General features: G+C 37.3%; 1 protein-coding gene across 1 annotated transcript in view; it reads right to left on the bottom strand.

Annotated features, from left to right (window-relative positions):
- Positions 1-1015: 1015 nt before the first annotated feature.
- The window catches only part of impg2a (interphotoreceptor matrix proteoglycan 2a), a gene marked incomplete in the record, with an annotated part of 40933 nt that continues 15793 nt past the window's right edge, over positions 1016-26155 (bottom strand). Inside the window, 11 exon segments of the mRNA XM_014021938.1 lie at positions 1016-2758; positions 4208-4271; positions 4637-4716; positions 5772-5973; positions 10032-10220; positions 14561-14771; positions 19742-19961; positions 20036-20323; positions 22217-23103; positions 23323-23506; positions 24516-24568. Coding sequence (XP_013877392.1) covers positions 4229-4271; positions 4637-4716; positions 5772-5973; positions 10032-10220; positions 14561-14771; positions 19742-19961; positions 20036-20323; positions 22217-23103; positions 23323-23506; positions 24516-24568 — 2357 coding nt within the window.

The raw sequence follows: 26155 nt of genomic DNA, 5'->3' as shown, positions 1-26155 counted from the left end.
TTTTAGGCTCTGAATATTTAATAAGACAGATTCCAATTTTGGATATTACTTTAAATAATAACCAAATTGAACAAATTTAAAAAAAAAAAATGAAACTGCTTGGAGTTACAGTTGACCAAACATTATTTTGGTCCACACATGAGTAGAAATATTTCTCATTTCATGTCTCTAAAAATAAGAAAAAACGATATAAAAAGCTTTATATCACATTGACTGTTGTTCAGTGGTCTGGTCCTGTACATCTAAAACAGTTCAGAGCAAAGCTGCAGGATTAGCACTGGGCTGTGAGTTTAGGACCAATGTTGATTTAATGAATCCAAGACTTGTCGTGGATGAAAGTCAAGGAAAGACAGTCTTCTTTTTTATACACATACAATTGGAATGCGACAAAAACCTTTTGACTTTTTTTCACAGCTGTCACCCGCTTCAGGGAGACATGCTTTTAATACAAGACAAGCTTCTGGTGTTTTGTTTACGTTACCCCTGCCAAGAACAAATGCACTGAAAAACAGTTTTGTATAGTAGTTTCTTATTGGAATAAGTTGCCTCTGAAACTAACAAATTTAGAAATTTACAATAAATTTTAAATTATTCTTAAAAAATCCATTATTTGCTATGACATTACATTTACATTACAGTAAAAACAGTCAATTCTTATATCCATTAATTATTGATTAATAGTTATTTCTCCTTGTTTTTCTTTTGTATTGAATTTAGATATATTTGAGCCAGTAGATTTATTTTGCTGTTTTACATTGGCTTCTTTGTTTTAAGGTTTGCGCTGGCTGTTTCTAATTTAGTTATGTTTTACTGATTAGTTTTATTGTTGATTGAACCGTTTTTGTTTTAATGTAGACCAATAAGCATCTTATACTTTATTTGGTGTGTTTTGGGCCTCAGGAAGAGTAGTCTCTGCCTATGCAGAGACTAATGAGGACCTTTAAATAAATAAACAAACATCCAGCAGTCACTGTGTGAGGGGTGGGGTACATCCTCAAGTCACAAGTCCATCACAGGTCCACATAGAGACAAACAACCATTCACTCTCTCACTCACACCTAGGGACAATTTAGAGTTACCAATTAACCAAATATTCATGGTTTTGGTCTTTGAGAGGAAACCAGAGTACCCAGAGAACACCCACACTTGCACAGAAAGAATATACAAACTTAGAAAGAACCCCGGCCCGGATTCAATTCAGCAACCTTTTTGCTGAGAGGCTATACCAACTGAGCCATCATGCTGCTTACTTAAACATATATATTATTTTTTTCCAAAAAGTAAAGACATTTAATCCACTGCAGGTAAGTTACTGACTGCTTATAACATCTCCAAAGAACCCCACTTAAAAAAAAATCTTAAATATTTCTTTTGAAGTATTGAAAAGGGGTGATGTGAATGTGGAGCAATTAATAAAGCAGTGTCCACAGACATCAGTTTCTTCCTTCCTACTTATAAAAAATTTATTTATAATTATTATTATTAATTAATTAATTAATTCAATTTTGATTGTTGAAAGAACTAATATCTAAATCTGTATGTGCCGTTTCTCTAGTTCTCACTTCTTATTTGCTCTAACAGTTTAATTGTATTTTTATCCATGTAGACTTTGTCACATTTGCAAACTACTTGGTGCTTGTGTGAAGATCTGTGTTCGTCTCCACTTGTTTCGTCACCTATACATTCTGTCGGTTCACTGTGCATCCTGTTGCCAGTCTGGTTGGTCCTCTGAGGTCCCCACTGTCTTTAAAAGTGGGTTTTTCTGTTGCCCCTTCAGCATTTTGTTTTGTGTAATTAAAACTTTTGGTTTTCTGGACTCCTGAGTTTTGCCTGGATAAAATCTACACACAACTTGACAGCTTGTTACCATGCAGACACTAAACACAAATAAACTTGTGAAAAAAAAGGAAAATGCCAAACTCCATTATAACTAATCATGAGAATGAACATGTCACAACATCTAGCAGAACTTTATGAAGACATGCTGTTACAGTCCAAACTGCAGCTAGCTGCTATACTTTAATGGAAAGAGTCAGTAAAACATTCAGTCTTTCATTTCAGCATCGACAGGAGACCTGTGTGTTTTTGTGTGTTCAATGTGATTCACCTCAGATATACAGCAGGCCGACACACATCAGTGAAACAATTATGAAACTGCAATTTAGCTTCTCGGATATTCCCCTCAAACTGTTTTATTTCACTGTAAAGTTAATTAACTAATCCTGCTTTGAAATGAAACACATCTACATTTCAAGGAGCATTTCCAATTAAAATAGCACCAACAAACTGCTCCCAAATCCCTGTGTGATAAAAGCTAAAAGAATCAGAAAGACAAAAAAAGATAACCAGTTTAACTAAATATAAATTCATAGTTTATGTTCTTCTCTTTCACGAGAAGGCCTTTACCACATAAGCAAACAATAATACCGTTAAACAATAATACTTCATGGTTTTATATTCATGTGTCTGACAATACTTCAAGTAACAGAGTGTGGTCCTACAGAATCAAGTCCAGCAGGTAAGCAGCAAACATGGACCAGAATGTCAAGAGAAGCTCAGCCAGTGGAGAAAAGGCACAAAGGAAGGTGGATGAACTGTCAGCGCCTCGGCACAGACAGACAAGGACAGCTGCAGCATTACTGTCCAGGTTCTCAAAGTGCTGCAGGAAGGTCAAACAAACACAACTCAGGCTTGGAGGAGTGTTGTGAACAGAGAAACTTCTTGACGAGGAGCTTTTTTAAATCAGTGAAGGATGTTCCTGTGAAACACAAGTAGCTGTATTATTGAGATTACTGGTAAGTTTAGGAACAATTGTAATAAACTTTGTTTACTTAATATTTCTTTTGTTAAAAATTGGGCTGGAGTGTGTGAAGCTGTGTTAACTCTTAACAAATACTTTTGAAAAATCATTAGAAGCACTTTATAATTCTTTAGCATTACTTAATCATTAACAAATGGTTAGTTAACCTTGAAAACATAAGTAATTAAGAATTATTTATGCTTAATAGGCTATAAATTAACACATTTATTAACATATTACACATAAAGGCTAAGTACTTCCTAAAGCAACACACGTTTTATTCATTATTTAACTCATGAATTAACTATTCTATATACTGTGTGTGCATATAAATGTACTTTCACACCATGTGTAAGACATGTATTAATGATTAGAGAACATTAGCAAATAATATCCTACTTGTTTTAAATAGTTCTTTAAAATAACTGTTTTATAAAGCTTAACATCTCTGTCAGGGTTGTATTAAACGATTAATAGCATACAATTCTATGATTATTTGCAAGTTCAAAAAAGAGCAGAGTTAGCTTTGGTGCTTCCTTTGCACTCAGAGGCATTTTTAGAAGGAATACTTATATCGCTTGCCAGAATAACTGCATAATTAAAGTTAGCAATAGTGCAAAGATTTTTAAAAAATCTGACATTGTTTTTAGTTGGTAGCATTGCACTTTGATCTTGGACCTCGATTGTAATTAACTCTTTAATTCAGTCAGAATTATACGATTTCTTCAAACTGAGCTCATTCAAACGGCAACAATATACAACAGGTACCGGTAATATTATTTATTATTGATTTAGCATTATTGTTCATATCTTTCCTCAGAAACCCACTTAGAATGACCAGAACCATTGCTATAAAAGCTAATACATTTACTTGAATTGTGCAAACGATCTCATGAACCACTTGGCCGACTTTACTTAAACTTATAGAAAATAGTCATTTGCTGTTCGTCTCCATCATTGCAAGTTTTAAAGTCAACCAGATTTAAGATGGCTGCCACAATTAATGGACATTAGCAAACCTAAAAAAGCTTAAATCTGTTCATTTTACCTGTACTGAACTAAAGTTTGGTGTGTTAGTAGCTAAGACTGATCATTGATCCCATACTCTGAAGTGTCAGTGGATAGCACAGGATCTTTGTTTAAAACACTGGTTTGAAAACAAAAGATGTGCATTTGTTTCAGGTATGCAGCTACTTTTTATTCTAGAAAAAATGATTTGATACAAAAGATATAGTTAATTATTTTTTTGCCTGCTTGTTTCTTTATGTTTAGTTTTACAGTGTGCTTTATCTAAAAAAAAGGTTTACATGGCGTCATATGGTGGCCCTTCTTCTTTTTTCATGTGCTGTCTTTAAAAAGGTCATCTGTCCTTATTGTGAAATAACACCACTAAATGTTCTTAAATACCTTATTGTCCACATGACAGTTTCATGTCTGCACAGAGGAGCTTTCTCGCCGGGTGTCCATGACACTGCAGCACAAAGAGCACAACATTCACAAACACTTAAAAATGACTTGTTTAAGTAATATTCATTGCATTTACAAAGAAAAACCTACAACTGAACTCAGCTGGATTGGCACCAGTTTTCACTGTGGTGCTCCTTCTAGGCTTTTGGTCTACATCAACTGCTTCTGTCTGATTGTATCAGCTGCAGGGCTGGCTGAAATGTACAAATAATAAATCTGTCTCGACGCTGGTTGGTCATGGCCTGAACTCTTGTCTCCTCCACCTCCTGACTTCCAAACAAAACCTCATTTCTTATAAAATTTCCCAGCCTCCTGTAGCCCAAACTTACTTTTCTTTTTATTTCTTTAAATCATGTAAATGGAACTCACGCTTGATGTTGTCTCACAAAGTCTGCAAACTGGCGATCCTTAGCATAGAGCTCAATGATGCGAATTCTGTCTTGGATTTCCTGCAGAAAAAAAAGATTTGATTTGATTGAGAAGAATATATGACAAACAGATAAACAGCAAATTAAACCAGCTGTGGAAGAATCAATGTTTAACTATTCAAAAAAATCACTTTAAAACCACACTGATTTTAAGGCTGAGATTGTCTGATATTTTTTTAGGTAATGCTTATGATGTCAGCAGAAAGTAATGAAAAGTATGATACAAATGTAATTTAGCTCCAGATAAGGAGCTGCCATCTAGGCGTATTGGGGCCAAAAAGATTTACATCATCGCTTTAAATCAAAATGTTTGCATAGAAACACTTTTTCAGTTTGTTTTGACCCAGTGACCATGGAATCCACAAAAAAATCATCATTTAAAGAAATCTTATAAGTCAGACATTGAATTTTTTTTCTTTTTTGCTTGGCTCAACAATCTTTTACGATTAGAAAAAGGATCCACTAAGAAACAGCTGATGCCCAAAAGACAGAACATCTTGAACACCTAAAACACAATCACCAGCAAGCCATCAGCTACATGCAGATTTACTGGTTCTTAGTTGTGGTTGGCAATAAATGAGTTATTGAAAACAAAAGGGACTGTGTTTTTGATTTACATCTTGGGAAAAACACTAAAAAGTAGCAGATACAACCAGACTCAGTTAGGTCTGGCTCAGCTGTTCAAAAATTTGTTCATTTTAGTACGTGGCTTGGATTTGTTAACACGCTGAGCATCTTCATCTTGTTGAAAGGTCCACTTCAGGTTCAACTCTGATTCTCTGACAAACGGTCTTGTTTCTCTTGCAGCACTGTTTGATATGAAGCAGAACTCACAGATGCATTGGTGACTGATCTGCCCAGTCTTTGAGGCAGCTAAGCAACACAAACATAACATTTTCACCAGTGTGCCTCATAGTTGCCTTAAAAAGATGTTACTGATCAAAAATATCTGCTGTTACTGTGGTCAAAAATACTGCTGGTTTCAAAAGACGGTCTTTTGCCCAAAGTTCCTGGAGGTAAAATAGAGAAAATGGGAAAAAAGAAAAAGTAAACAGGTAGTTCACTTTGACACAAACCTCTTTGGTCAGCTCGCTGTTCTCGTAGATGTGTCGTATCTCCTCACTGCTGAAGTCTGTGGAGGCCTCAGCGCTGGCACTGCTGTACATGGGGGGCTCGGGGTAACGGCGATAGTAGTGGCTGTAGCCTGTTGTGGCTTCACTTTCATACATGGGGTTGTATTTGGTCGCCCTGTCTATAGACGGGAGACTTTCTATTCGCCTGCAGGATAACAAAGGAATGTGGAAGCAGACATACCAATTAAAAAAACTGTTAAGTGCAAAAAGGTAGTTTTTCACAGAGATGGAACTGTTGGAGAGTAGCTGATATTCAAATATGACTCAATATTGCAAGAAAATACACAAACTAGATACCGCACAACAATAGCATATATGACATACGCACATACGCAACAGAACTCACATATGGGTAGTGGATGTTTAAGATGCTCTGGTATTTATGTGAGAAGTAATTTTGGAATGGTGAACACAAATAAAATGTTTTGTTGATGGAAAACAAACAAACAAAAAAACAGATCTGTTTTCTGTAGTCTATTTGAATGAGAGTGGTAATAAAACTAACCACATTCACATGCATGTTGTCATATGCACTAATCTCTCATGCAAATTGTTCTTTAGATTTTTTATAAATATAGAAATTATCCGTTGAGACTCGTTTGAGTACAAGCCATTTTGGGTGGAGTCAATAAACATAAATATGAGGCTGTTGGACTGTAGGTCAGATAGGACATTTGTGCCAAATTTCATCAAAATCTGATCATGTTTATAGACGTACAGGCTTGAAATTACAATTTTCAGTCATGTGTTTTGATACTTTTGCCTACAGCTAGGTGGCTTTGGATTTAAAAAGACTGGGTCAAAACGAGTTAATCTGAGATAAACTTAGAGAATGGGTGAAAGAGGGGCTAGTGGGGTTACAAAAAAGAGGAACTGAGAGCAAAGCATTACTGTTCCACTTTATATAGAGCCCAATTGAATGATTTGAATGTGAAAATTTATTTAAAAAAATATGTATGCTTTAAAAAAAGGCAGTATATTGAACTGATTTACCTGCAGGCCAGACCTATTGAAACATTTAGAGCCTTATGATCTACAAATATAAAAAATAGGTCTGAAACTGCTGAGCAGCTAAAATCCTACATAAAGAAAATTAATTTTAATTTTATACATAATACGCATCTTAAAAATTGTCATTTCTTCAGACAACTGACCATTTTCATAAAAAAATAGAAAACATTTGTTAAAATTAGCCGAATAATAAACATTTTTGTTTCAAATATTTTCCTTACTCTATTTTTAGAGGAAGAAGTCATTACATCAACTGAAGTTCTGTGTTTGTTTTTAGACATTTTAATATTAAGATGAATTTCTTCTTGAGAAATTAAACAAATATGGCATAAGAGGTCCAGGACTACAGTGGGTATCAAGTTATTTAACCACTAGTAAACAGTTTGTACAAATTAATGATGTAAGGTCTGAACTTTGTAATATTGTTGGTGGGGTTCCACAAGGTTCTGTAATGGGACCAAAGTTGTTTCTTCTATATATTAATGACTTGGTAAATGTGTCGGGTTTGTTGAGATGTGTTTTATTTGCAGACGACACTACAGTTTTTGCTTGGGTAACATGGAACAGATGTTGAAAATGATGGAAATAAAATTTGTAAAAGAACAAAATTGGTTTAATTGTAATAAGTTATCATTAAATTTGATTTTAAAAATTGCGTGATATCTAGTAATAGAAAGAAAACAACTGATGTTCCATTTAGAGTGGATGGTGTCGAAATTTGCAGTCAGTGAGGTGAAGTTTTTGGGTGTCATCATTGACGAAAAGCTGACATGGAAACTTCATATAAATTACTTAAGAACAAAAAGGGCAAAATCTATGGCAGTACTGTATAAAGTTAAGGAGTTACTTAATGATAAAGCACTATTTATACTATATAATGCAATTATCGTTCCACATTTGATTTATTGTATAGAAGTCTGGGGAAATGCATGTAAAACAATTACTAATCCTATTTTTATTTGACAAAAAAAGGGCCATAAGAATTATCACGAGAAAGCATTACAATCACCCTTCTAATATATTATTTTCATCAATTATCATTATTAAAATTCTATGAGTTGGTTGAATATCATATTCTGCAGGCTATGTATAAAGCTCATAAAAATGTGTTACCTTCAAACATCCAATCTGATTTTGTTAAGAGGGAAAGCTGCTATAATTTGAAGGGACTACAAATTGTTAAACCGAAATTCCGAACAAATTTAAAGGACAAATGCAGTTCAGTGAAAGGTATAAGACTATGGAATAATCTGGAAAATGATTATAAAAGCTATGGATCAATTCATTCTTTTAAAAATGATCAAAGCAAAATTGTTAAAGAAATAAGAAATTGTTTAATTTGTATTTGTAAGAGTTACTGTTTAAGGAGTTAATTTTTGTTGTGTTTTATTATATGGGTTATTATTGTTTGAAATTAATACACTTTTTGTAAATAGGAGCAGATATAAGATTTTTTTTCTTCTGCTGCATTTCATTTTATTTTATTTGTTTTGTTTTGTTGTATGTAGTGTTTTGTTTTTAGAAGGAAATAAATAAATACCATAAATAAATGTAAAAAAAAATAGGTTGTATGCGTATCATAATGAATTTTATTACAGTATTATATTATTCTGTGCTCTTAATTGTGCAAACAAAAAAGCACAAGAGTATGAATTTGAGATTTTAAGCAATGAAAAGTGATAAAAAGTTTGGAGTTAAAATTAATCAAACTTTTATTTACCAATATTTTTTTTTTCAAATTCTAGATTAAACCCTTTGAGAATTAAATGAGCAAATATAAAAGACATCCTCCATCCATATTTGTCAAACAACATGTATACTGAAACCTCTCCAAGCCCGGTATAATTATAACAAGACAAAACCCAACGCCAACCGTCACTGATGTCCCCCCGTCACCATCCAGTGGTGAACAACTGTTAGCAGTTTTGTTGAAATCATCACAGGCCTTGATTATTTAAACAATCTCATAAGGTGAACGGATGGTGTGCTAAGTGATCTTGTTAACCTACTAAACAAAAGTGTTGAGCATGTCTCCCTTATGATGCACACAATTTTTGTTTCAGATCAGATCACGTATGTGTGATTTAGAGCCAATTATGTGCAAAGTGGGCGGGTCTAAAGTGATATCGTCTCAGACAAAGAGACTTTATTTTAGGTCCTGAGATGTTACACGTGTACCAAATTTCATGATTCCAGGTCCAAGCATGGCTTGGGGCTAATTTTTTTATTTATTTATTGTAGGAGGTGATGTGGAGGAATTAGGCCACACACCCAAAAATTGGCCTGCATTCCTATAGTGTAGTGGTTTCGGATTGACCATTGTGAATTTAATGCAGATTGGCTGAAATATGTGGAATTTAGAGCAGTCAACAGCGTGATGTCTGACTCTGTTGCACCACCAAGACCACACCTTCACCAAAAAGTCTTTGTGCTTGAAAGTAAGTGGGATCAAGTTATTATTTGTGTTCTGACACAGTTTGTTACTGATTAGGTCAAGACGGTCAGAGATGGAGCTTTCAAAGCCAAAATATGTCACTTCCTGTTGTCAGGGGACGGGACTTTGTTTATGTCATGTGTCCACATAGTGTGGTTAAGCATGCAAGATGGATGAATCATACCAAATTTGGTGTRTTTTAACCTTTGCTTGTGAAAGTTAGWGCTGTCTGAAATTGTAACGGACAGAAGGGGAACATTTCTAAGTCCCCCTCCTCGGCGATGAGAGACAAACATACATATCAAMCCCTTTGGACGATGACCTGTATAATGAGCCCCAAAAATCCGTAATTTTTGCAAAAAATCGTACTACTCGTACCCACGTGGGGGGCTGTCAGACGCGGAGATGAGAGTGCCTGAGGAAAGGAGCGTGGAAGAAGTGGAGAACTTATTTCTAGCGTTCTTTCTATCAGCAGAACAGGWTGGTGGTTATTTGATGTTATTTATTGGGTTTTTTCTACATCCTACAGCCTCTGACATGTTTAATTAATTTGAAACTGAAGTTTTGAAAAAATCTGTAAAACTTGAAAAAAATCCATGAGATTGCTCTATACGTCCATATACCTGCAAAATGATGGAAAATCTGCGCAAATTATGGACAATCCRTACAACTTGACATATATGGATAAATAGTGCCACAGCACAGATTCCCTTGCAAATTTGTTCGTCAGAGATGAGCGTGTGGGTAGATGGTCTCACCGTACAGGATCCTCAGTCTCATCTTTGTCATACTGGTCCCGTAACGTCCGGGCCAAGAAGAAGAGGACTCCGGATGCCACCAACAGGAAGCCGGCTACAGAGGCGATCGCGATGCCAACTACCAGTGGCTCTGACACGTACTCCTCACAGTGTTCACCTCTGTACCACCAGTTCTCCCCGACACGGCACCTGAGGGGGGTACGTATCAATATAGTCTTAAAATGTTTCAGAGATGAAACCTCAGAGATTATCTAAATATCTAAAACCACATTTTATTTTTTTATTGTACTGACATTGATGCAAAAATGTTTCTCAGTTCTACATAAAGTGATCAATGACTTGTTGTGGAATAAATCCGTGTTTGTTTTCCATCTCCATGGAGCAAACCAATACTTTTAGTTGGACGACATGAGGTAATTAATCTACCAGCATCTGGAGCTGCCCTCATGGTTTACAATGTTGAGGGTGTGAAACACAGATTAGCACTCCTCTTGGCACAAAGTCTCATGTGTGTTCGTTACTAAAGCTAAAGAGACTTGTTTCTGTAACTCATCTGCAACTTGGACTTTTTATTTTAAACATCTTACACACTGTAGCTCTGAATGTCTAAATATGAAAACACATGCACAAACAAAGTGGTAGTTCAGATCTTTTGAAATGGGACTCTGTGAAAACCTTTATGAAAAGCTAATATCTTATTTGTTTCTCTTTGAATGTCTCAAAACTGCTTAAAGGCTATGAAAAATTCATAATACTCATCAAGAGCTTCAAAATTTCTTCATTACTGTACGTTATCCTGTAAAACTTTGTTGCCATTTAGAGTCAAATAAAAATCAATATGTGCCTTTGGGSTGACCTCATTTTGATTGACTATATGCTACTGTATATGTATTTATTGGTAACAATAGATCTGCAGTAATTTGGCTTCTTTACTTTTATAAATGCAGTCTTTCCACATTTAGCAACAATCCAAACTGCTGCTAATGGGAGTAACTCTATCTATCCGTATAAAAAAAACTATACATGTACAATATATAATCTATACATCTGAGCAATTTACTGTGAAAAATTAGGATATTTTACAGTATATAGGATTAAATAGTGAAAAAGACTTGATAACATTAATGCTTTTCCACCCTCTAAAGCAGGGCTATTCAACTAAATTGCTCCGTGGGCCACAGCCAATGCAGACCAACAGCTCAGGGCCGAACATCCARCAATTAAAGTTGTTATGTACATAAACTAAGTATTACAAAGATCCGTTACCTTTGAAATAGTTTATTTTGCTGTATTTAATCAGGAAAACATACAGAACCCTATTTAATAAATGCAGTGATGATAAAACAAAAACAAAACAAAAAAAAAACATATTCTGCCTCTTAGTTACCACAAAATATTTTGACATCTCTGACTTGCCAAATTTTTAAACCAGTTTTATTTTCACTTTCATAGTTTTATCTTCAACTGCTTGTAGTTTTAACTGTCTTGGATATTCATAGAAATGAAGCTAGGCTTGTAGCTAAGATTCTAACGTTTCTGTAGACACCAAATATGTCTAGGTTTAACCAAAATAACTTAGAGTAATTAAAATTGAAACCTGGAGGTTTGGGCTTAAGAAATGAATGAACCAATTGGCGGGCCAAACTTTGGTCACTCGCGGGCCGGATGTGGCCCGCGGGTCGCCAGTTGAGTAGCCCTGCTCTAAAGTCTTATTTATTTATTTATTTATTTATCCAACCCTGGAAAATACTAAATACAAATTTCAGTATTTTCAAGATCTCCAAGGAACTTTGTCAAAATGTTTGAACTGTTGTGATAAAAGCAAATATATCCAAATATGTTTCTGGAGAATTTTTACGTCATCAGTAAAATCAAGCAATGACTGAAACAATTGTTATGGTATATAATATGATAATGTCTTTTAGTGGTACGTGATTTTCATAAACTGAATTCAAAATAGTCACCTTTAAGACAGAAATTATTAACAAATATGTCTTTCAGTTCTGGACAATGTRTTAAACACCTCAGAGACAAATTGTTCCAAATCCAGTTCTTTATTGATGCTAACTGTTTTTGTTCAGAATTTCAACCTGGAGYATGAACTTGAACTTTGGGAACCGCTACCTGAGTCTGCCACTCCCTAGGAATTGTCCCAGTTCTCTATGCGATGTTGAACAGAAACTATGACAACCCCACAATATCCAGAACTTTCAGCATCTCTGGCCAATCTTGTCTACCCCCGGCACCCTGCCACGGAGAAGTTTCTTTACCTTGGATGACCTCAATGGACTCGTCTTCCCCTGAGTCTTTAAACTCTACGTCCTCAAAGGTGAATATGGAGGGTGGATTGAAGAGATCCTCAGTGTTCCTTCAACAGTAYCCTTAGTCCGGGTCAACAGTTCCCCACCCAAACCAAGTACAGCCTGGGACAGGGAACACTTTCCTTTTATGAATTGCCGAACGGTTTTCCAGAGCCTCCCCAAATTCCTCCCATCCCCAAATTTTTGAATCTGCAACCATCGAAGCCACAGCCCTCCTGGCCACCCTGACAGCTCTGCCCTTCGATCTCTTCATCCGAGCATCCAAGACATAGGGCCCCAGGTCTGATGTCATGAGGGATCCCAAATTAGTTGTAACATTAGACCTTATTTGATAATCATTTATTTTAACTGTRAAATAAAGACTGTAAAAATACTGTAGGCTGTTTAGTTTTGTAAAATTTTAAAAATATATTTTAACACGGACGGAGCCATTTTATTTACACGCAAAGAATTCTGGGTAAACGACGTGGAAAGGTCCTCGGTGTGAGCGAGCTATATCCACCCTGAAGGTTAATCTTGGACAATATCTGACGATGGACTCTTTTAAATGAAACCAGAGAGCATTGACAGAGAGGRGAAGGCAGAAACGACTCAGTTTGTAACRGAAAATGTGGATGAAGGACAACAGAGCTGCTTCATGGAAGAAGAACCTCAGCTTAGCCTGTTAGTCTTTGCGCTAGCGCTGCCACTACATCGCCTTATAAGTATTAGCTCGGTGCTAGCACGACAAACTAACAAGCTAAACTGAGGTCCTCCATCCATACTTTTCAGTTACAGGCTGAGTCATTTCTACCTTCTCCTCTCTGTTAACGCTCTCTGGTTTCATTTAAAAGAGTCGATCATCAGATATTGTCCAAGATTAACCTTCAGGGTAGATATAGCTCGCTAGCAGCCTTGCACCAAGGAGCTATTCACGTCATCATTTACCCAGAATTCTTTGCATGTAAATAAAATTGCCCCATCCGTGAAATATATTTTTTAACTTTTAGTTTAAAAATTATAAAAACTAAACAGCCTACAGTATTTTTACAGTCTTCGTTTTACAGTTATGTTTATCAAATAGTATAATGTTACAACTAATCGGGGATCACTTTAAAAGTCTATCTTCGACCTTTGGCCTGGTAGCAAGTACACTTATGGACCAACCTGTGCTCAAAACATTATGTTGGTTACAGACAATCGTGCTTATCACAGAAGTCCAATAACAGATCACCATTCAAGTTCTGAACAATCACCCCCTTTCAAATAACTCCATCATTGCCCATATGGGCATTGAAGTTACCCAGTAAATCAAGGGAATCCCCAAATGTCACTCCTTCCAGAACACTATCCAAAGACTCCAAAAAGGCTGGGTAATCTGAATTAATGTTTGAGGCATAAGCACCAACAACAGTCAGAACCAAGCATGAAGCCACAGAGCAGCAAAGCTCTCATTCATAGGGGTGAAAACCAACACCAAGGCATACAGCCGGGGTCTTGTGAGTGCACCAGCTCCTTACCCACAAGTGAGTTCCACATTCCTAGAGCTAGTYTGTGCCGCCAAGAATCAGCATGGTCAGGGAGCCACCACTCACCCCCACCCCCACCCCCCTTGCCTGCTGCCCAGCATGCATTGCAGCCAACCTTGATGGTCCTCCCTGTAGGTGGTGGGTCCACATGGAGGTGGCCTCCTGTTGTCCTCTTGGGCTTAGCCCAGCTGAACCCCAGGAACCAAGGCTCAACGCCCAGGCACTCGCAGGTGAGATCCCCCACCTGAGGTGCCCGGTTTCCCTTTTCCAGGTGAGATTTTCTGATGTGGTTGCTGTTCCATTTCATCAAGGGATTTTGAATCGCTTTTAGTGTGACCCCTCCCCTGAGGCCTKTTTGCCATGGGAGACCCTACCAGGGGTTATATTATATTATATACCAGGGGTTACCATTTTCATAACAATTGAAGGTAACATAGTTACTTGATTGTGGTATAGAATTGAACTATGTGCCTGGAAAATACATAATACCCACCACCCCTCGTTAAAGAAAGTTCTTGTGGTTAAATTACRCATCTGTCCAGGACCAACTTTCACTCAAAACAAATCCACTTTAGGCTGAAAGATTTTACATGAACTGTTATTATACTTGAAAATCTGTTAGTCACTGTTTCTCATACATACACACATGCAAAAACTCTCACACTCTCAGGCTGATTAAACTCCACTAATCTCCACCCACCTGCAGATGGCTCCCTGGCCAGCGATGATGTCACATTTGCCGTCATTGAGGCAAAAGTCCATCTGCAGCTCACAGATACTCTGACAGGGGAGGCCATCCACACTGAAGTAACCTGCGTTACAAACACACTCGGCCTCCCCTGACCACTTGTTGACTTTACACTCTGCGTACTCGTTACACGCCTGGAACTTACAGGGGTCTGCTTGGTCACCTGGAAAAAAAAGACTGTCATTGAATTGAAGTATAAAAAAGCTAGAAGCTCTAGTGTACTTTATTGCTGATTCATATGAGTTGGTTTAAGGGAAATCTTTGAGCACAACTAGGGTATTTTTGTTGGTAATTGTCCAAATAAAATCCAATTAGTCTTAAATAATTCTGATTTGTAGGGATGGATGGAATTTTTGGCAGATGCAAATTAACACAAAATAATATCAATTCTTTTGGGGGGTATTTTTTCCTATTACCACTGTTATTGTGATGACAATCATCTAAAACAATTGTATCAAATATGCAAATAATTCTTCTACTTGTACGCAAACAATTGTTTAACACCAGTAAACTATACCTGAACCTTTTTTTAACTTTACCTTTAAAGGTTTGTTTATGCTGCATTCACACCGAATGCTTTTTGAGCTTCAAACGCTACAAGTTGGATATTTGTGCACTTGGAAGTCAGCTGCTCATCAAAATTGTTCTAGACGCATGTCACGAGGAGCCTCTTGGTTGTTTTCCTCTGCGGGTCTCTGAATATGGCAGATGWAAGTGGCTTTGCTTTATTTACTGAGAGCAAGAGAACGTCATGCTCACCAGATAATTATTTCATAAGTAATTCACCAGATAATGAGTTTGGTGAGTTTCACCATTCCAGGAGTCGCGAGTTGACGAGGCTCACTTTCAGCTCTATTTTCGTCCTGAGCCCAGTTTGACGAGCTGCTGACCCACATCGGTGCAGATATCTCCTGCCAGGACACCAACTACAGGCACTCGATTTCAGCTGAAGAGCTCCTGTCTATCTGTCTCAGGTTAGTGGACATCGTTTAGGAGACATCCCGTCAGAAAATGTACCACTATGTCACACAGCAGAGTCTCTCTGATTGGTTGACACTCCACGTTGAAAAAGTTCAGATTTTCCAACTCCAGCATTCGATGCTTTGGGTGCACATCAAATGCTTAAAACACTTCAGAACGTGCCACGCTAAATGCGCCACAACACTTTCTGATGTCCCTTGACGTGCATCCACCATAGACTTTGCATGTAAACCTGACGACCCTGATGCTTAAATCGTGTTTGGTGTGAAGGCAGCATTAGTGCTATTTTATAACAGGTTAGAAAAACCATAATGACTACCATTATGTGCAGACTATTTTCCTAATGATAATTAGGAATTCAAATTCAAATATGCTATATTAAAACATTATCAGCTAGTGTTGAGGCTGTTTCATATTGTTAAGCATTTATCTGAATTTTTAAAATAGCTTTTATGYTATAAATATTTTTGTTGTTCATGCATGATGTAATGTAAAATAAGTCTGATTTAAGCATCAGTGAAGCTTCTAAGGCCCACTTCACACCGGAACACAACCTCATTATTCTGATAAAAAATAATCAATATTTATTAAAAGAGATGAATGCACAAAATATTAGTAGTGGGGTGGTTTATCATTGTGATAGAAGAATTTCAAGATCCTGGGTGGAGCGTGGCAGCAGCTATGGCAGATCCAACATGCACTACCTATGATCACGACAAGGTCACTACAACCTAGAGCAGTAGTTTACAACCCTGATCCTTGAGGAACGCTGTCCTACCTGTTTCAGTCTCTGCAGCAGATCTTCCCTGTTAATCGTGCATTCATACAAATCAGCTGTGTTAAAGCAGGGAAGCACATGCAAGAAAATGTTCCTTGAGGACCAGAGTTGGGAACCACTGACCTAGAGCAGACGTGATATTTGTGGTATGGTGAGCTTCATGTCAGGCACAGCTGAATGCGTTGTGGGACTTCTACTGCTGACAGAGTGTAGTATGGTTTCAGGGAAGCTTCTTGGGTAAAATAGGTGTAGCAGAATCACGATCGCCTTAACACCGAAAGCTGTTTAACAAATTTACTTCAGTACAGCCATTTATACATATACAGTAGGTCAAATTAATCATGAAGGGTGAAGGTGGCCTGACAGTTTCCCCAAATGTCATCTTCACAGCTTCAGTGATTCCAAAAGTTTGAAATTATTCAGCAATTATAATATGTTTGAATGCAAGCATCTAAACACAGATCAGGAAAACATTTTTTGTAATAAACGTAAAAAAAAACTGTGAATAAATATAAAAAACATTTGTGAGTTCTTATATCTCATTATTCTATCAAAAGTTCTGAATACATTTGGCCTTGCTAAGACAGAAACAAAWAATCTAAAAGTCTAAAATCAGTACCAGCTGTGAGGTCCTCTCTATTTAATGTTTTGAAATGTTTTCCTGTTAAGGAAAACATTTGAAACTAGGCCATATCCCAGCATAACAAGATGAATGTGAAAACAAATTAACATTGTCTTTATGACATGCTGTAGGAATTTGGGTCAGTCAAATGCTCAGCCAGATCTGTGGCCACGAGCTGCAACATTGTTTGACAAATGCGTTAATAAGCTGAATGTTTTCTCGTGTATATAATTTTTTAACTCGCTGTTTTTCTATAGGCATTCTTTACACCAGCTATAAAATATATTTTTTACTTTATATATAAACACAAAATACCCAAATTTGGTTTCTCCTCTAACTTTCTGTTCTTGTCACAAAAATAACAACGTTAGCTGTGATTGAGTTTGTGGAACATGTTGCTGCAGCAGTTGTCCAGAAACTTAAAGGGGACCTATTATGCAAAATTCACTTTTTACAGGTTTTTTTACTCAACTTTGGGTATGTACTTCTTAAAAACAGTCCTAGGACCAAAAAAATGCACCCATGGGCATATTTACTGTAAGTAAATGTATTTTTGATGTGTATTAACGACAAGTTTTATACTTCCGTCATTTTGTGATGTCACAAGCCGTACGACAACCCACTGGAACCTGCGTTCAGCCCCTTACCTAGCAACCCCCGGGTGAGACTCCACCTCCTCAGTACAAAAAGCCGTCACGGTGTTGTTATGCAATACGCAGCTCATGACACTACAAGCCTCCAATAGTGCAATGGGTAGAGTGTTGGACCAGAGAGTGGGAGACCAGGGTTGGAGACCAGCACAGACACTATTTAATTATTTATTTATTTTTGTTCGTTATGAACACGTTTTCTCATGTACCTCTGTTGTTTAGCTTATTAAAGCCTTGTTAAAGCCTATTTGTTCGAGTTTCTGAGGTATTTTAACSGCTGCTGCTGCTCCCTGCTCTGGTAACAGCATGCAGAGTGAGGGCAGAGCAGAGGAGGGGGAGGGAAAAAAAAGGAGCTGACCACGACTCTGCCTCTGGGTCTCATRTGGTTGTACAACGGAGCTTCTGCTGTTATTAGCCATGCATAAAAGCTGGCTTTGGAGGGCGGAGTTAATGTCAACAGATTTTTGGAGAGCGTTACCAACAGAGCTCATTAACATAAACAGCTCTTCTGAACAGAAGTCAGAGCAGGCAGAATGAGAAAATGGGAAATTTTATTATCTGAGAATTATTTTGTGCATTAAATTGAATGAACATGGTCTGGATAGCCCACAGACATACCATTAAAAATTTCTAGGACCCATAATTGGTCTCCTTTAATACAGTGGGTGTGTTCATTGATTTACGTAACACATTTGACACTACTGACCATGTACGACTACTGGGAAAATCCGAACAATATGGCTTTTGTGGGACCACAACCACAGCAGTGGTTGAAGAGCATTTTTTGGAGTTGAAATTGAAAGAATCTATGAAATTAAATTTTTTAGATATAATTCTGGACAACAAACTTAGCAGGAAGCCTCACGTTGAGTACATTAGAAAWACAATTTGAAAAACTATTGGAATATTGTTTAAAATGAAAGATTTAATATATGTAGGCTTGTATGTTATTTACTTCTCCTACACTATTTGTCATATTGCACGTCCATGACTGTGMTTGCAAGTCAAGTTACAGCTATTAGGCTCATTAATATAGTGGAGTATCATGAACTAACTAATAAACTTTTTATTCAAAGCAATACATTAAAATTTCAAGACATTGTATATATAAAAATACTAAAAATAATGCATAAAGCATTGAACAAATGTCTTCATTCTGGAATAAAAAAATCTAACACACTTGGTCTCTGAGGTATTTTCACTCATTAACATGCATTTTTATGTCAGTAATTCTAACTTGTAATATTTCAAAAATATTTGGCCACATGAATGCTATAGATAACCATTCACCTAATGCCTAGTTTCAGTTTTTCATTTCATTGCCAACCTTTTCCTTAGCAGGCCATACAGAAAACACAGAGGTAACTAAAAATTGTCGAAGTCCTGCTCGGAATAACAGGAGCCGTCAGACCAAAAGTGACCTACCACATTATTTTATGTGGCCCGTGAGAGCTTTAAAGGTGTAATAATGTCTTACATCTCTCATAATGCACGTTGGTCATTTTACCATCAAAATGACAGCATCCTAACTGGGTGGAGGTGCACTGGGTTCAAAGTAGCCGGTTCCCGTTGAAATTTGCCAAGTATAATCTCAATTTCATTTCATTTTTGCCAGCTACTTTTGCTGCGGCCCAGTTGTACTGGGAAATAGAAATTTCCCATTTTCAAGTCTTAAATTTAAACTGGAAATTCCCTCCACAGTGAATTCCCTGTCGGAAAGTAAGTTCAGAATCCAAGATGGCGCCATATACCACAAACTCAATAATGAGTAAATTCACTTTTAAAAGTAATTTTACATTATGTATTTCATATTTATTTATTTCATATTATTTTTCAGTGTTTATCAGAGAACATGTTAACGTTTCTATGCAGGAAATACCCCATACAGCTCTGATATTGTTTGTTAACGGCGCTCAGTCATAGCAATGACATGAGGAACACTGTATTACATGTTTTTAGTTGAAGTTAAACTCAAAATCAAAGTTGAATACATAATGCTCATTTGGCCCTCAGTGAAAATGAGTTTGACACTCCTGCTCTAGGCAGTAACTTCGTTAGTGATTTCATTGGATAAAAGAAAAAGTTAAGCAGTAAAACCTCACCTGATTCCACATCCAGCGAATATTTATCAATGGCTAAGTTCATGGTCTGGTAAGCAGTGTTGCAGAAGTCCTCCAGAATCAGATAAACAGTGGTGGTGACGCCACGTGCCACAGGCTTCCCAAACCTCATCCGGCTGTTGATCACAATGCTCCCATTCCTGAAGTTCAGGATCTCCAGGTTCTCAAAGTAGCTCAGGTTAGACTGGAGGTATGGCACGAGCTGGGACAAAAGAAAATGAATTCAAACCAAACACCAGTGTGACAAAAACAATGCTGTAAATTGTAGGTTTTTACCAGCTCCAGAAAGCGTTGCTCCAAAGCTTTATACTCTGGGGAGCTCTTGTTAAAAAGATCTTCTGAAAAGACCATGTTGGTCACTCTCAGACTGAAGAAGACCATCAGAGCTCGTCTGGGGCTTGCAGGCATGGCAATACTGGCCTGGTCTGTGTCATCCACCACACTAAACGGAGATCCAGTGCTACCTTCTTCTGTGTGGTTCTTCAACCCATAATCAAACGAGACCACACCATAATCCTGGTCTTCTGGAGTGGCATCCCCAAAGTCCTCATGAATGGTTGGTATCTGGGGAATAAAATGCACAACCTTAAAAATAAATAAATGGGGTAACAAAAATAGTATTAATACTTGTATTATGATTAAACGTCATGTTTGTAGTAGTTGATTTAAAAAGATCTGTAGGAAAGTTATGAGCAATTAATATTTGTTATGTTGTACAAAGTGTTTTGGATGGCCTCAGTTTGACAAAAAAAGTTTGAATCGGACCAAATTGACAAGATAACGGTTAGTTCAAATGGGGCCAAGAGCTAACTAAYCAAGTTTTAGAGTGATTTATGAGAACTCTAATTTATAAATGGCCATTAATGTTTCATTGCATATTACCCACATTAAAAGATCTGATTTCTCTTTATCATTAAAAACACTAAAACTTTTGCTGCATGGGCTTTGAAATACTGGAAACTGCTAATCCAAATAGAGGTTCTAGCATACAAAATGTGATTTTTTTTTCTTTCAGCTGCTCCCTCTGCAGGGGGACCCCAGAGTGAGCGAACACACGTGAAATGTTGGGTAATAGTTTTACATCAGCTGCCTTACCTGATGCAACCTGCAGCCTCAAGATTAYAAGACAGCAGCTCTGACYACTGAGCTACCACAGCCCAGGGGTCTGCACCCTTCACAACTAAAAGAGTTAATTCTGCTATTTGGCTCACAATAGAATGTGTCCAGAGCCACAAAACATGCTACAACTGTGATTCTCAACTGGTGGTCTGTGGGCCACTTCGAGTTTGTTGAATGGGGGCCTTTCCAGACAGTGGGATTGACATTATAAAACTAAAAATATGTCAGATTTTTCATGTTTATAATTATTTTTACATTTTGGGACAAAAAAGACCATGTTCATGTAGGTTTATTTCAAATTTAATAAAAACTACAACTGAACTATGCAGACATTTTTGTTTCTAATTCTTCTCATTATCTAGTCTTAAATGTCTTGAAAGGTAACCCTGATGAATTCAAGAGAAAGATTCTTCTTTAAGGCTGGAACAAGCTACTAGCATGATCTAATCCAMGTTTCACTTGTTGTATTAGTAGTAGTCAGTGGTGGGCAGCACTAACCTAAAAATTAGTTTCACTAGCACTGAAACACTAACTCGGATATTTAAGTCCTCTAATTCTAAAGGACTAATGCACTGAAAGTTATAGCAAAAGCTAATTCTAAAGCACTAATAACCAAATCAACCTATAAACATTCTTCAACAGACAGCATGAGTCACATATTGCCATGTTGCTCTCTTAAGACTTATCATTGACATTCCACAAAGCCCTAAAGCACCAATCAGGAAATTAGTTACCCTATTAGTGCTTTAGGGGAATTGTGCCACCACTGGTGGTAGTGATTTTTGCAAAATGACAGGAAAATTACTAAAGTTTGCCCTTTTTTGTGAGTTTAAAGTGCCAAAAAGCCGCTGTAGAGGGACCAAAGAACTGCAGGTTGCTGACCCCTGACCTAGGATATAAACTAAACCGTCCTAAACCAACACTGTGGCCAATAAGCTCAGATAAAGTGAAATGAGACAAAACTTCTCTGCAGCCCGTCGGCTTCAAATCCTAAACTTTTCAAATAATCATGAATGAAGTGCCTTCTGTACTAAATGAGAGGAATTATCTGGTTTCTTATCAATTTGAGACTCAAAGTCCAGTGTTGAAGTGCATTCATGTGCACAATATATGTAATAATTGTGAGTTTAAAGGCACCATTAAAACTGACYGTTAAAGTACGGGTTTTGGAACATATTCTGTCAACAAGAAAACACCTTCATATTTGTAAAAACATGGTTTTCATTTGGTAATATTTAACAAATCAGACTATGTGGATTTGTTAAATGGCATACAAAAAGACAACATATTGTAAATTAAGTAGTAGTCTTAATGTCAGTTAAGATGCTGATCTTTTACCTCCAACAATAAAGTGATGGCTGTATCAGGTTGGCCTTTAGTATCTGTGATAATGTCCGAGATAATGGTAAAAGGTGATTCCACATCTGCAGACAACAAGGTTGGTCGGGGAGAACTTGGAGAACCTGATGCTGATAGGTCAGGATCTTCTTTGTTCACCAGTAAAATCTCATCCTCTACAAGCTCTTCAATTAGGATCTCTGGTGCAAGAGGCGCCTCTTCCTGGACCACCACAGTGTCAGATGATTTCTCATCCTTTATCTCCTGCCCTGTGCTCTCTATCACRTCCTCAAAGCCTGTTTCTTCAAATGCAGGTTCCTCAGGATGGGTCAGCAACACATTAATAGTTGCATCTTCTTCAGGCTTGTTGAGGTTAACTTCCACAACAAAGTCCTCTGCTGTTCCAACCACAAGATYAACACTATCTAACAGTGGAGTCATTTCTGCTGAAGCTGATTCACTTCCCAGAACTTCAGCTTCTGCAGGTGGTAAAATCGCAGGTGGGTCTCTCTCTTCTGTGGTTTCAGTTGAAATCGTGGATATCTCAAGCTCCTCTAAGATTTCAGCTTCATTGATATGTTCTTTTAAAGAAGCATCAGTAGGTTCTYCCTCCGTAGCAGCAACCCTCTCTTCTTCACCTTCAGATATATCATCCTCATTCCCGTTGAGGGACACTTCTTCATCTTCTGCAGTGCTTGTAGAAGGTTCATTTAGGTTGTCCAGATGAKCTGGGCCTGAGCCAGACGCCTCGCTTTCCACTGGTGGTTCAGACAGCATGGGGCTCTTTGGTAGTTCATTGGAGGGAGGTTCAGGTAGGTGTTCTTTAGATGAGATGGTTTCTGGAGCTGCCACAGCCTCTTCTAACAACAGTCCTTCYTCTTCAATGCCTGGATGAAGAAAGATGTGAAGAAAATTTATTGGTCTTATTTACAATGCAACAAAGGACACTGCATGTTTTTCCAAAGTCCAATGACTGTAACTCAATAACAATAGAACTAAATGAGAAGTAAAACTCATGGAAATGTGACCCTACAAAAAAAAAACATGGAAACAAAGCATGGACTTGCATAAATCAGTGCAAGCTTTTGTTAAAAATCAAAACTTACTGCCAGCTTCAGGTCCATCGTTGTTAAACACAACTGCAGGAGACACGACTGCACTCTCCTCCAAAACAACAACATCATTATCTGCTGATGTCACYGTGTTGGTTTCTGAAGGTCCGGACAGAGTGGCATCCCCACCATGCTCATCAAGGGTCATGACCTCTGGGAGTTCATCAACAACACTGCCCTGCATCACAAACAATTTACATTATTTAAATCCTTAAACAAGGAAATATGATTAAAGTAAGACATCAAGAGTATTTAATTGTTTAGTTATGGAAAGATGAACCAGTGAAACAACTCAAGACTTTCCAACTAGAAGAATAGTTCTTGAGATGTATAAAAATGGTGTGCTGACCCTTTAAAAATGACAAAGAGTTGTGCAACTGTTAAATTCCTGTGTCATCAGATCTGTTGAATATCTGATGAAGTTTTACAACCAGAAGTATCTACAGTGTGTCACACATTGGAAGGAAAATAACCAAGCTAATCCTGTTAGTGATATTGGATTAAAGAGGTGGGACTCATAGTAGAGAATGAGAACTGTTAACCCATTCAGACCAGATAAAACACATGCATGTTTCCTTTCCACACGGAGCATCATCAGTGTGGTTTTTATCATTCAAGATTCACATTATCATTTTAAGACAAAGGAATAATATTTTATTCTTTATGTTCTCAAATATAAAGGGAAATTAAAATAATTTACATTATGTCTTAACTTCTAAATCCTTTAACCGCATTTTTTATTTTCTAAGAAGTTGAAAAATAAAGTAAAAGAATATAGATCTGAATYATCACGCCTTAATGATAAAAAAGTAAGGCAACTTTAACAATCCAGAATTTGTTTGTTATCAAAAAGCTAATCCAGCCACAAGACAACATGAACAAAGACAGTCTCCTTTCTGGATCCTGTGAGGTGTTGTGCGCTGTTCTCTTTGTCCGAGAATAAGCGTGGATTATTATAGCAAGAGCCAACATAATCCACAAAGCTTCGCCTCATCCGTCCCAGTGAGCTCATCTGCAACCTGCGCCGATGAAGTCTGGATAACATCCCAAGCCATTTACAGGTTATCGCAACATCAGTCGAGTGGCAGAGGTCAGTGGCATTAAACACTGATCAACTTTACTGGGCCGAAGGCAGCTGGACCATCTGCAGGGAGCCTGATGTCTGAATAGCTGATCAGATTACGTACCGTGACTTTGCCTGCAGTGCTGACAGATTCCGAAACCAGAGACACTGTGGAACCTGAGGAGAAACAAAAATGAATACGCACTCACATAAAAGGGCTGACATATTTCTGGCCTGCCAGAGTCTGCCTGCAAAATCTGTTTTATTTTTTTATTTATTTATTTTTTGGATGGTCTGCCAAAAAATCTGTTTTAGTCACCATTAAGGCATTCTGCATTCAGACTTCAAGGGGGTAAAATATCTACAAATCAGTGCTAAAATAATCTGGTGTAAACAAAGCAGAGCTGTTTCTTTAGGCTACTCGGACACACATGTGGGCCATATGAGAGTGTTTAGCCGTAATTTTAGATGTCACAGTCTATAACTAATGTGTGAATCATCATTTTCACCAAGCAAACTACACAACGTGCTTTTATTAAAAAATATGAGCATGAAAAAAATCTCACAGGAGGAAGAAGATAAGAAGATGGTACAGATATTATCACATTATTCAACAAAATGTAGTCCAAGCATCACGTGTACGACTGCAGCGATTTACAGCCACCGTCGAGATAAAACKGGGTCATCTGGAGTCAGTGAAGTTCTCTAGGTCTCTGAGGTTAGTGGCTGGAGACATTAGCTCTAATGAGCTAATAGTATAATCTTAATCTCTATCATACTGTCACGGCATGTTTTCACAAGAAAGAAAAGGGTGTGTGTGAAACAGGGGAGGTCTCGGCTGAAGCCTACAGGCGTTAAGCTGAGCAGTAAAATCTGCAGTGATTTTTGCACCAGGATTTTAAAGGGTTAAAATTGTATTAAAAGTAGRCATACCATGATTTTAAATCCTTCTTTTTCACATTTAAATCTTTACGTTGGGGTTTACAAAAAGTAGAACTGCAATGCTTTGGTCTGGATTCCCCTTTTCTGATATCTGTCTCAGCTCAACTCATTTTGAGGCTGTGTCTTTAAATCCAAAAGAGACACTTCATACCCTGCCCTCCTCTAGCTTCCAGATAGATTCATTGCAGTTTAAAAGAGGGGTTTATTACTATCTAGCAGCGCATAAATGTTTTAAAAATGTCAACAAAGACTTATTTATCCAGCCTTAAGTGTTTGGAGCAAGAGTCTGACCCAGAGCCAGAGAAGAATGAGTATGGGCAAACTGTAGTTGCTAAGTTTGTACTGCTCGTCATTGCAGCATTGTTCTACCACATGTGCAGCTCTACAAACTACCTTTTCCTTTTAGAGARCAAAAAAGAAAGTGTAGAAGTGTCTGCAAGTCTTCACCAACAGGTGTTATTGGTCCTCCTATAGGTGAGAGTTTTCTCTGACCCATGAATGTTCAAAGGTTTCTGCACATTTGTTTATTTTGAGCTTAACTCGCCTGAAAAATAATTCAGTCAAACCAAATAACAGAGAAGACAGTGCACATTTCCTAGGAAGCCACAGAGTAAAATTAGCTAAAAACAGCATTTGTCTCTTTAAATAAAATGTGGTCTATTTTGGCTAAAAGACAACAACACAGATCAAATATTACTCAAGAGATTATGATACTATTTAAAAACCTATCTGCAAAATATAAAAGTGTAATGCAAATTCATTGGGCCTCATGCAAGAACATGTTCGTATTCTTATCCTAAATTTCTCTTACTTTTGTTCGTA

Source organism: Austrofundulus limnaeus, unplaced genomic scaffold (assembly GCF_001266775.1).
Source record: "Austrofundulus limnaeus strain Quisiro unplaced genomic scaffold, Austrofundulus_limnaeus-1.0 Scaffold310, whole genome shotgun sequence".
In the NCBI taxonomy this organism is placed as follows: domain Eukaryota; kingdom Metazoa; phylum Chordata; class Actinopteri; order Cyprinodontiformes; family Rivulidae; genus Austrofundulus; species Austrofundulus limnaeus.
Note: the sequence above shows the minus strand (reverse complement) of the source record. Positions and strands in the feature narration are given on the sequence as shown.